General features: G+C 44.1%; 1 protein-coding gene across 1 annotated transcript in view; it reads left to right on the forward strand.

Annotated features, from left to right (window-relative positions):
* Nucleotides 1-12,500, forward strand: part of LOC134198319 (mitogen-activated protein kinase kinase kinase kinase 5-like) — a 27,876-nt gene that overhangs the window by 6,964 nt on the left and 8,412 nt on the right. The window contains exons 7-13 of the mRNA XM_062667688.1: nt 1-18; nt 3,883-3,925; nt 3,984-4,056; nt 5,204-5,338; nt 7,050-7,194; nt 8,316-8,447; nt 10,161-10,313. The exon at nt 1-18 is cut by the window's left edge and continues 30 nt beyond it. Of these exons, the coding sequence (XP_062523672.1) occupies nt 1-18; nt 3,883-3,925; nt 3,984-4,056; nt 5,204-5,338; nt 7,050-7,194; nt 8,316-8,447; nt 10,161-10,313 (699 nt within the window). The remainder of the gene's footprint in view (nt 19-3,882; nt 3,926-3,983; nt 4,057-5,203; nt 5,339-7,049; nt 7,195-8,315; nt 8,448-10,160; nt 10,314-12,500) is intronic.

Consider the following 12,500-nt stretch of genomic DNA (forward strand, 5'->3'; position numbering starts at 1 on the left):
ATACATCGAGACATAAAGGTTACCCGTTTGCACAACACTTTATTGTGTTACCATACAACTGTCATTGGCACTACTCTCATCATGAGACGCCTGCATTTCCAGTCCATTCAGTGTTGATCTCTTTACTGCAATCCAGTGTTCTCCCTGGCAAGTGGTAGCATGGCACTTTGCCATGTTGATCAGCCCTAGCAACGTACTCTAGTAACCAAACATTTGTGCATGTGTTGTACCCAGAGTAGATGTGCAGTACTGGTACACTGTACGTATATACCGTATTCGCCCGTAATAACACCCATGCCCAACTATACGCCCATGCCCAAGTATAAGCCCAGGATACGCATGCGCGGACAAAACAAAATAAAGTCCGCAGAACATTCGTCTCCGTCTGTGTGCGTTTGATGAGCTGGTGTCAGTGTTTAGTGAAAGTGCTTACTGCTAGACTGATGTCTTCGTTGCAATTACCGACTCTGATGCTCTTGATGGGCGTCAGGCCGACCACGTGTGTATATCAGGCCGACCACTGTGTGTATATCAGGCCGACCATGTGTGTATAGTGTTTAGTTTCTGCATGTATGTTGATGCTTTACGGATACCAGTACCTTTGATCTTGCAAATGGATAATTTGCAAGCATTTGTGGTATTTCTGTCTTCAAGTATTTTGTGACCATGTATACGCCTGGGACCAAACAAGGCCCATGCCCTAGTATACGCCCAGAAAAAAAGACTTCCTTTTCTATACACCCAGTGCGTTATTATGGGCGAATACGGTATACATGTACAGCACAGATGCACGAGTCTTTAGTGGACACAGTCGCCTTCTTGAATTCGTTTAGTGTATGAACTCGTTTATGCTACTGTACCAGTTTGAATTCTTACCTCCTGTATCCGAGTCCACTTATTCTCTAGCCGAATTGAAGCAATTGCTTACCTACTGTCTGTTCCCCATAAGTGTGAACTTTGAAAATCATCAATATCTCTGCGGTTTTTTGGACTTTCGCGATGATCTCGGTATCGTTAGAAACCGCTAGCTCTGTCATTTCTGTTTATCAAGTTATCTAAGCCGTTACTACAAACGAAACTGAAGGAAAATACTTTTGCATATGAAAGACAAATGGGTGGAGCAATGGTTATTATCCAATTATCTTGTAAGACCAACGGATCAGCAACTGGAACCATTTATGATAATTGGTGTAACATGGTCCAACTGGAGCAGCTCTTAGTGCTCTAATGAGCACACCTGGTGGGACCTCTACTTCATTACTCACTTACAAGTTCACACTTAAGGGGAACAGGCAGTAGGCCTGCCTGTTTAAAGAAGGCGTGGCCGTCGAGAGTGGGCAGAACCCGGGCCGGCTTACCACAACCGGGGAGATCTGGTGTCCAGCATGGATCCGGGACTCGAGACCACAGAATCTGGCCCAAAGGGAAGCGATCAAGGCTATCTGGGCGATAGAGCCGGCACCCACTTCCTCTCTAACCATTCGTTAGGATCCCATTCAACTATCAAACTTGTTATCACACGACTGGTTTGCCTCGATCTTCCAGACCAGGGAGAGCGAGAACTCTAGTCTGGACCAGAACGGTACTAAAATTATTTTGGAAATAGCCTTCTAAGCCAATCAGCGACTTAGAACCGGAATGTTGGTTGTAAATTCTGATTGGTGTAGGAATAATTAGTTATGCTAAGTGACTAGCACTGATTACGAGCGTCTAAAATCCTTGTGGACGTCTGTTGCTGCAGCTGCTAAAAATGCATTGCAGAGGTGCTAAGTGGACGACAGAGCGGTGAATAGAGAGTCTGGTGCATGCACGCGTTGTAGGTTTAGTTTCAGCCCCAGTTCTTCGATCTTTTCAAGCTTACACTGACAGGACATGCACAGCATTGTCGCTAGACCATTACCTTTCAAGGCTGGCTAGTGTTCTGGCAAAGAATAAAAGAGTCGTCGTTTTGTGTTGTCCATCAAGATCCACCATTCTTCGTCCGTGAGATCTCATGTCATTTACAAATGATATGTTTGTGTAATGCAAGAGCATGGTATCTTTCCATCTCATTGAGCGTATTCATTTGGGACCTTTCTAGAAACAGATAGAGTGGAGAGGCCCGCTAGCATGTTTCGTTTGGGCACCTTTCCTTTTCAATGTAGAATGAACAGTTTCCCAAACCTTTCCGGAAACGGATAGACTGGAAAGATATTACGCTGTTCGATTGGTAACTTTTCTGTTTCCGAAAAACGATAGAGCGGATAGATTTTCCAACCTATCCTACCATCAGTACGGATAGAAAGGAAAGGAAAGCAAGTAGACATGTAAAACTTGCATCTCTACCAGCTTTGACCTTTCAAAGAACATCAACTCGCTCGCTTTGTGTAACATTTCCAGACAGCTAATTGCCTTATTCTGAATTACCCACGCAGAAGTTGAACGGCAGCTGATTTCGTGTTCGGCAGAACAAACTCTCGAAGAGTTAGTAGACAAGTGGAAAGGTAGATGAAACGGGTCAACGACAAAGAGCATGTACACCTGAGGTGATTCTGACACAGGCACTGATTCTACGCATGGGCATAGCTCGGTTACCGCCTCATCTGTTTCGTTTCGGAAAAACTCTGTTCGATTGGTAAACATGCCCTGTCTGTCCCTTTCCACTCTATCCAGCCCTGCCTTTCCAGAAAAGATAGTCCCAACCGAATAAGTCCATTACTGAACTAGGGAAAACGATCCTACGCTGTCAGACGACCGTTTAGCATCGCTTTTTGATAAATACTTTTGAAATCGTTTTAAAGTCTTTTCGATTATTGGAGAGGACGTGGGAACTGCGGCCAGTAGATAAGGAATTGAAGAGCAAAGGTGGGCGTTGTTAATTCCGGCTAGTGAAATAAACAGTTTCAGTTTAGCTATGAACTTATGTTCAAAGGTTCAGCCAATGCTTCGACTACATAAGCTTGCTAGCTACAGCGGCTTTACGTATCAATCCATAGTTCAAAGTATGTCTGCGTCAACTTTCAAGTAGTGGGTGTTATATCTGTGGCTTTGAAGTTATCAGACACCTGGTGTGTGTAAATGATAGAGGAGGGCAGGGCCAAGCGCGTGTCATACAAGAAGTTACTAATAGTGTTGTAATAAAGACTCAATCACAGTATTCATTAACTGATCTGGAACCTCCACCTTGTGAGCTTTCCAATGATGTTGGAATCAACCTGCTAGGACGTCTGCTTCAGGAGGTACAGCGTTTCCCCACGTCCTCTCCGATAATCGAACAGACTTTAGTATCGTTTTGGTCCAGACTAGAGTTGCACGCTCTCCAGTCTGTAAATTCGAGGCTAGGAGATCTGGTGTCCGGCGTGGATCTGAGACCCAAGTCCGCAGACTCCAGCCCAAAGGGGAAGCGACCAAGCCCATCTGGCTGAGGTCGCACTACACCCAAGCCGGCACCCATCTCTCCCACACTATTTGTTACGATCTCATTCAACTATCAAACGTGTGTGCACGTGGTTGCTGTCTACTATAGTATGTGTCTACTCAACGCCAGTCCAGAAATATGTATCTCCATTCAGTTCATGATGTTTCTTCCCTGGTGTAGCAAGAATCATCCGATAGGCTTGATTCTTTCAGATCTATTTTTTACATTGTCTCTTTATGCCTTCACACACACACACACACACACAGACACACACACACACACACACACACACACACACACACACACACACACACACACAGACACAGACACACACACAGACACAGACACACACACACAGACACACACAGACACAGACACACACACAGACACACACACACACACAGACACACACACACACACACACACACACACACACACACACACACACACACACATACACTGCAGTACTAACATGTTATATCTAGGGAGCGAATATTTTATTGACGTCTGAGGGTTTGGTGAAGCTTGGTGAGCCACTGTTCTTGTCGTTGAGGATTTCTTGTAATTATTTAGTGTTGTGTGATAGCTGACTTTGGGATTGCAGCACAGATTAGTGCGACACTTGGCAAGAGGCGGTCGTTTATTGGGACTCCTTACTGGTTAGTAGATTATTGTACAGTGTGTGTGTGTGTGTGTGTGTGTGTGTGTGTGTGTGTGTGTGTGTGTGTGTGTGTGTGTGTAGGATGTTGTCTGTTTGTCTATACGATTGTTTGCATGCTTGAATGTATGCTGTCTGTGAGTCATGTATTTCTCTGTCTGGCTGTTTGTCTGTCTGTCTGTCTGTCTGTCTGTCTGTTCTTCCTTTTGTCTATCCTGTCTATCTGTTAGTTCTGTTTCTTAGTTTGTCTTGTCTGTTTGTCTGTCTGTTTGTCTGTCTGTCTGTCTTGTGTGTATGTATGTATGTATGTATGTATGTATGTGGCTCAATTGGTTAGAGTGTGCAGTTGGAGATTGACTACTTCCGGGACCTTTGGGTCAGAGTTCAAGTGCGGGTGGGCCACATACATATATTCCCTTGGGCAAGGAACTAACATACAATTGCCTCTCTCTCCGGAGTGTCAAGTTCTGTCCAAGAAGAAGAAGAAGTGACATATAGACAGTGACTGATGATAGCATTGTAGCGTTGTAGCATTGTAGCGTTGTAGCATTGTAGCATCATAGCATCATAGCATTGTAGTAACCTGGGCCCTAAGGGTCCTTGTAACAAAAAAAAAAAAATGTATGTATGTATGTATGTATGTATGTATGTGTATATATGTATGTATGTTCATCTGTCCTTCCTTCTGTCTATCCGTCTTTCCTGTCTGTCTGTCCTGTCTATCTGTCTGCCTGCCTGTCTGTCTGTCTGTATGTATGTATGTTCATCTGTTCTTCCTTCTGTCTATTTGTCTGTCCTGTGTTTGTCCTGTCTATCTGTCTGCCTGCCTGCCTGTCTGTCTTTCTGTCTGTGTGTCTGTGTGTCTGTCTGTCTGTCTGTCTGGTTGTCTGTATCTGCCTTTTGTTAATCCATTAGGTCTGAATTGATGAACAGAGTAATGGACTGATGTGGATTGTATATTTTTGAAGATTTGCTTGTTGTATCGTGAAAGTTTAAAATCAATAGAATAATTTGTCTGTCTTGTCTGTTCGTCTATTTTTCTTGTCTGTCAGTCTATGTCTGCCTGTTTGTCTGTCTGTCTGTTTGTGTGTCTGTCTGTCTATTTCTCTGTTATAGTTATAGACGGTGATTGTATTATGTCATTGCAGGATGGCTCCTGAAGTGGCAGCGGTCGATAAGAAGGGAGTTGGCTATGACTTCAAGTGTGACATCTGGGCTGTTGGTATCACTGCTATAGAACTAGCAGAGACCCAACCACCCATGTTTGACCTTCATCCGATGAGGTCAGTTTGCTCTTTTTGTCGGTCTGTTTGTCTGTGTGTTTGTCTGTTTGTCTGTCTGTCTGTCTGTCTGTTTGTTGGTTTGTTTGTCTGTTTGTCTGTATGTTGGTCTGTTTGTTTGTCTGTTTGTCTATCTGTCTGTTTGTTGGTCTGTTTGTTTGTCTGTTTGTTGAGGCGCGTTTCCACTACAGCCTAAACAGGTTTAACAAGTGGTTTAAGCTAAACTGGTTTAAGAATTGACCTGTTTCCACCTGCACTAAACCAGTTATATTTTAAACCTAAACCGCTTTCTTAAACCTACTTCAAAGTAGGTTTAGCGAAGTGGTTTGGGTTTAACTGTCACGTGACAGCAGCACGCTATTTTAGATGGCTTCTGACAACGCTCTTTTGGATAATATTGACTATTTTACTGGGATAGGATTGCCCTAGATGTCGCTAACTTGGGGAAAGAAATCAGCAGCTACGGAGAGAGAGAAGACGGTGTCCTTGGTCATCGTCATGCAAACTCCTACCAGCAGATGCTGAATCAGTGACAACCAGCAGTTGCTCTGACTTGGCGACAGAACAGCCCAATACTTCAAACTAAGGCGTTCATACACAGTTTGTTTTGTACATTCCGGATGTGCAAGTTTCTAGTGGAAACAGTCGCTTTCTTGAACTGGTTTAGCTTTTAAATGCGTTTAAGCTAAACTAGTTAGAGGTGCAGCTAGTGGAAACACGGCCTTGGTCTGTTTTGTTAGTCTGTTTGTTTGTCTGTTTGTTGGTCTGTTTGTCTGTGTGTTGGTCTGTTGGTTGTTCTGTTTATTTGTTTGACTCTAGATATCTATCTGTCTGTTGGTCTCAGTATGTGTGCCTGTCTGTTTATCAGTCTAGCTCTCTGTTTCTCTGTGTGTGTTTGTGTCTATATATCTTTCTGTCTATCTGTCTGTCTGTCTGTGTCTGTCTGTCTGACTGTGTCTGTCTGTCTGTCTGTCTGTCTGTCTGTCTGTGTCTGTCTGTCTGTCTGACGGTGTGTGTGTGTGTGTGTGTGTGTGTGTGTGTGTGTGTGTGTGTGTGTGTGTGTCTGACTTTCTTTCTGTCTGTCTGTCTGTCTGTATATATGTCTGTATGTCTGTCTGTCTGTCCGTCTCTTTCTGTCTGTCTGTCTGTCTGTCTGTCTGTCTGTCTGTATCTGTCTGTCTGACGGTGTGTGTGTGTGTGTCTGTGTGTCTGTCTGTCTGTCTGTCTGTCTGTCTGTCTGTCTGTCAAAAACATCTATTGGTAAACATCAACGCTATTACAGTCAACGCTAAATCACTATCTATGAGTCCAAGAAAAATGACCCGAAGGGTCATGAAATGAAAGCTTAACGTACACTCTGGTAACTGTAAGTCTGTCTGTCTGTCTGACTGTGTGTGTGTGTGTGTGTGTGTGTGTGTGTGTGTGTGTGTGTGTGTGTGTGTGTGTGTGTGTGTGTCTGACTTTTTGTCTGTCTGTATGTCTGTCCGTCTCTGTCTCTCTGTCTGTTCGTCTCTGTCTGTTTGTCCTCTCTTTGTCTGAATGTTTGTTTTTCTATGTCATTTTGTCAGTCTTTAAGTTACAGGCATAGCTTTGTATATACTATTGACACCTCGTTTAATCTTCATTAAAATCATTTGTTTTGTCATCAATTTTTATCAACTTTATATATACATGCTATTGTACAGTGTACTCACTGATTCTTTGTGTGTTGTAGAGCTTTGTATTTGATGACTAAAAGTAACTTCCGGCCACCAAATCTTTCACGGAAAGGCAAATGGTCTAAGGAATTTCACGATTTTTTGAAGTTGTGTCTAACCAAAGAACCGAAACGGCGACCATCGGCATCAGAACTTCTCCAGGTTGATACGAACAGCACGTTACTTTAGTGTTGACTTTGAGTCTTGTTCTCAGTTTGTTTAGTCAATCAGCCGCTACTCGGTTGGTGTGTTTGTTTGTGTGTCTGTTAGTTTGTCTGTCTGTCTGTCTATCTGTCTGTCTATCTGTCTGTGTCTGTCTGTCTGTCAGTCTGGCTGTCTGTCTGTCTCTCTGTCTGTCTGTCTGTCACTCTTTCTGTCTGTTTGTCTATCAGTCTGTTTGGCTGTTTGTCAGTCTGTCTGTGTGTCAGTTCGTTTGTCAGTGCATGTACAGGGTTGTCACTAGGACAGAACGCACATCGCTTAGCATTACTTAGAACAAAAGTCAACACCAACACTAAACCGAAACTTCCCGGTCTCCTATGCTGCCTGAAACCACGAAGAGTAAGGATTGTCTGGATTCGATGGACTGCACTACTGGACTGGACTACTGGGCTGGAATACTGGACTGGACTACTGGACTGGAATACTGGACTGGACTACTGGACTGGAATACTGGACTGGACTACTGGGCTGGAATACTGGACTGGACTACTGGACTGGAATACTGGACTGGACTACTGGACTGGAATACTGGACTGGACTACTGGACTGGAATACTTGACTGAAATAGTGGACTGGATCCCGTGTGTGTGTGTGTGTGTGTGTGTGTGTGTGTGTGTGTGTGTGTGTGTGCATGCTTGCTTGCGTGCGTGTGTGCGTACGTGCATGCGTGCGTGTGGTGTGTGTGCGTGTGGTGTGTGTGCGTGTGTGTGTTTGTCTGTGTGTCTATCTATCTATCCATCTGTCTGTCTGTCCTTTTGTGTGTCCCTTTATCTGTGTGCCTTTGTCTGTCTGTGTGTAAACACGTCATTTCTGAAATAGCATAACAGACCAATGTTAGCCATTCCAGATGGCTTGGCATGCGTGCTTCTCAGAGTCATGTAACTTACACAGAATTCCATCCAAATTTCTTAGTACCAGTCTCAGGGCAACTCACTGATGTACCAGTTTCTTGTCTCTCACTGACGTGTCACATTGTCTGTCATTCTGTGTCTGTGTGTTGTTGGTTGTCTCTTACTTTCTATCTGCTTGCATTAATTTGAGTGTTTCTGCTTTGACTGCAGAACTTCTTCGTAAGGAGACCGTTGACGAAAGAACTGATGATCAATCTGTTGAAGATGTCCATGAATCCTGAGGATCTTCCGTCTCCAGCAACTGCCGATGACGATGACGACGAGGATAAAGATGATGTGGCAGTAAGACGTTAGACAGGACGAGCAGCATGTAGCCAAATTAACGAACAGAACAGGAACGGATGCCAACTGTTCATAGATGTCGTCATCATCTGCTGCAAATTTGTATATTTGTATAGTGTGGTGTCTTCTTACTAGTATTGTGATAGGTGTATCAGCAGGGTTCTAATGTTTTCAGTTGTGTTTGTCTACTTGTTTCTGTGTGTGTGTGTGTGTGTGTGTGTGTGTGTGTGTGTGTGTGTGTGTGTGTGTGTGTGTGTGTGTGAGTGTGTGTGTGTGTGTTTGTGTGTATCTGTCTGTATGTTTGTCTGAGTGCGTGCATGTGTGTGTGTGTGTGTGTGTGTGTGTGTGTGTGTGTGTGTGTGTGTGTGTGTCTGTGTCTGTGTCTATGTGTCTGTGTCTATGTGTCTGTGTGTGTGTGTGAGTGTGTGTGTGTGTGTGTGTGTGTGTGTGTGTGTGTGTGTGTCTGTGTCTGTGTCTGTGTCTGTGTCTGTGTCTGTGTCTGTGTGTTTGTGTGTACCTGTCTGTGTGTTTGTCTGAGTGCGTGCATGTGTGTGTCTGTGTGTCTGTGTCTGTGTGTGTCTGTGTGTGTGTGTGTGTGTGTGTGTGTGTGTGTGTGTGTGTGTCTGTGTCTGTGTGTGTGTGTGTTTCTGTGTCTGTGTCTGTGTCTGTCTGTGTCTGTGTGTGTGTGTTTAGTAGCAACATATGTTTGAGTGACTAGCTTGCTAGGCTAGTGCATCCTATCCTCTCACCATCTTCAACTTGCCGAAGGTTGAAGTTAGCATGTATTTCCTCCCCTGGCAAGGGAACTACCAGAAATACGAGGTCCCATGGGTTACCCTCTTGGAGGGTTCAGTGAGATGACTTTCACCCCACATTACACTGCGTTACTGAAACCCATATTGGGTATGGTGAAGTCAAGGTGTGTGTGTGTGTGTGTGTGTGTGTGTGTGTGTGTGTGTGTGTGTGTGTGTGTGTGTGTGTGTGTGTGTATGTGTGAGTGTTGCTATAGCTCAGGTAGTTAGGGAGTCATTCAACATCCGGTACCTTGCAGGGTTCCAAGTTCAAGTCACAGTGATTGCGAGCTATAGCATAATTTCCTTGGGCAAGAAACTTACACTCAATTGCTTTCCTTGACTCAGGAGTATAAATGAGTACCTCGTCTTTGACTGGGGGACTAAGCGGCCATCGTCTGTGACATTACATCAGGCACTGGGGTCCTGATGAAACTTTGGGTGCTCACACCACAGTTGCCTTCACAAGCCGGTGCTCCTGTGAGTACCTGGTCCGGCTCCAGGAGTTTGCTAGTGGAGGCTCAGAGTTCTCCTGAGTAGAGCACAGAAGCCCAGCTGTTAGCTGGAGGCGTGACCAGTATCTGCCAGCTCCTAACGTTTAGTTTTAGTTTTAGTGTGTTTGTGTATCTGTGTGTCTGTGTTTTTTGTCTGTCTGTCTGTCTGTCTGTCTGTTTGTCTGTCTGTGTGTCTGTCTGTCTGTATATCTGTCTGTCTGTCTCTCTGTATATCTGTCTTTCTAGCTGTCTGTCTGCTGTGGTGTCTGTCTGATAATTAGACATTTATATTGATCAGTAAGAGAAGGAAATCTCTTTTGTAATGTATAGCTATTCTGCACCAGATTCCGAACACTCTAATATAGACAACATCATAGACCATCAGATAATAAGAGAACTATTGTCTTGATGTCGTCTGTTGCATCTAGGTTCAACGTGAAGGATTGCGGAGAATTCAGTCTCAACGTCAAGGACAGAAGGGAGTTTCTAGAACGTCGTCAGACAATGAGATGCTCGCACAGATGAAACTCACACCGCCGGTCAATCGAATGTCGGCACCAAAGCACAACAACGAGGACGACGTAAGGAATACATATGCTTGGTATCTAAGATATTGAGAGAGATGCATTGTCTCTAAGATAATGTGCTCACCAATTTGGGAAACTTTCTTCTTAGTGAATTGATTCTTCAGAATGAATACCTGCAAATGCGCATGCGCACTGTGCAAGACACACCCACATCTGAAAATACCTGCAAGTGCGCATGCTCACTGTGTGAGACACACCCACATCTAGAATACCTACAAGTGCGCATGCCCACTCTACAAGACACACCTACTTCTAAAATACCTACAAGTGCGCATGCGCACTGTACAAGCCACAAACACATCTAAAATTGCTGTAAGTGTGCATGCTCATTGTACAAGACACACCCACATCTAAAATATCTGCCAGTGCGCATGCTCACTGTACAAGACACACCCACATCTAAAATATCTGCCAGTGCGCATGCCCACTCTACAAGACACACCTACTTCTAAAATACCTACAAGTGCGCATGCGCACTGTACAAGCCACAAACACATCTAAAATTGCTGTAAGTGTGCATGCTCATTGTACAAGACACACCCACTTCTAAAGTACCTACAAGTGTGCATGTTCACTGTACAAGACACACCCACTTCTAAAATACCTACAAGTGCAGATGCTCACTGTACAAGACATGCCCACATCTAAAATTCCTGTCAGTGCATGCTCATTGTACAAGACACACCCACATCTAAAATATCTGCAAGTGTTCACGCTCACTGTATAAGACACACCAATTTCTAAAATATCTGTAATTGCGCATGTTCACTATACAGGACACTCGCACAAACTTGGTCCATGTGCCCGTGTTTAGCAACTAATGCAAACAAGTTCTTTGTTAATACAGCCTTCTCTCTGTTTGTTATCCACGAGGTTTTCCTCACCAGACTGTTTGCCGAGTACATTGCCCTTGCATGTACAAAGTCTGTTGTTTAATTATCTTCTCGGATGATTCAAATGAACTACCCTGGTAACCCAGTCTTTGGACTAATAGAATTTCTCAGAGTCTCCCCTTCATTCCAAGGCCTCTCCTTATTCCTCTCCTACATGCTTGATTAATCAGATTTGCCATGGCAGATTTATGTACTTTTATCTAACGTATACGTGTGTATTAGACTCAACCCGGTCTCTCTCCGTCCTCGTCATTCCCCGGATTGTCAATCCTCGTTGGAGAGAGACTGAGTTCAGACCGCTTATTGATGTCACTAAGTGCTGCCATTAGTGCACACTGTGTGGCAGCCAGCCTCTCCCCATTTTGACATCTGGAAGGCTTGGGAGGCAAATTTCCACATGCCTGGTAATTGCCCCTTTGGTTGTTACAAAGTCGTGATTCACGAATTGCCAGGAAGTAGTCCTATCGCTTTCTGTGTATATTCGCATTGATCTAGGAGTTAGCGTGGCTTTTGAATGGAAGGTTTGTCTTTCGTCGGATGATCTGGGGCGTCTTACGTGACTTTTTCTTAGGAGTTGGGCTCCGAGAGCTTCCAGATCCGATGTGAATGGGTCTAGACAAGAAACGGCTGAGAGGCAGTGCATGCATTGAAATGTAATGCATGATTGTCTTTGATAATGTATGGGACTGTCAGGCTTCTTGCCAGGTTTCAGGCAAAGCATAGTGGTAGGCCATGGCTTCCTAAAAGGCGTGTGTGTGTTGTTTTTTATAAAAAGGTGTGTGTGTTGTTTTTTATAAAAAGGTGTGTGGTTTTGCCGTGTTTATCGTTGGTTGAAAATGCAGCCCTGGTGAGATTTTTTGTGATTTCCTTTGCTTCTTAATTATTTTTAGTAAACCTAGTCTGAATAACTTGGCTGTTTTTAAGATGATCTTTGGCTGTGCTCACACTAGGGCTAGAAAACCCCGGGTTTGCTCTAATTATCATAACACCCTGCTGTGCTATAGTGCACAAGGTAGGTGTCTTCTCACATGTTGAGCTTGAGCTTGTCCAGTTGCCTCTAATTAGTCATAATGGGCTGTGTGAATGAACTCTAGCAGACTGCAACTGATTGTATCATGTACTCGAGCTACGCTACTTGATTCCCACACAAGAATTGAAACGTGTTGCGACCGCTTTCCGTCTTTGAGTGCCTCCTCTAGGTGTAGGAACCACATATGTGATAGAACAGCAGCAATTGCCTGAATCTACGGATGCGACAATGTCTTTCACTACAGAATTCCTTAAGTTG

Source organism: Corticium candelabrum, chromosome 2, assembly GCF_963422355.1.
Source record: "Corticium candelabrum chromosome 2, ooCorCand1.1, whole genome shotgun sequence".
In the NCBI taxonomy this organism is placed as follows: domain Eukaryota; kingdom Metazoa; phylum Porifera; class Homoscleromorpha; order Homosclerophorida; family Plakinidae; genus Corticium; species Corticium candelabrum.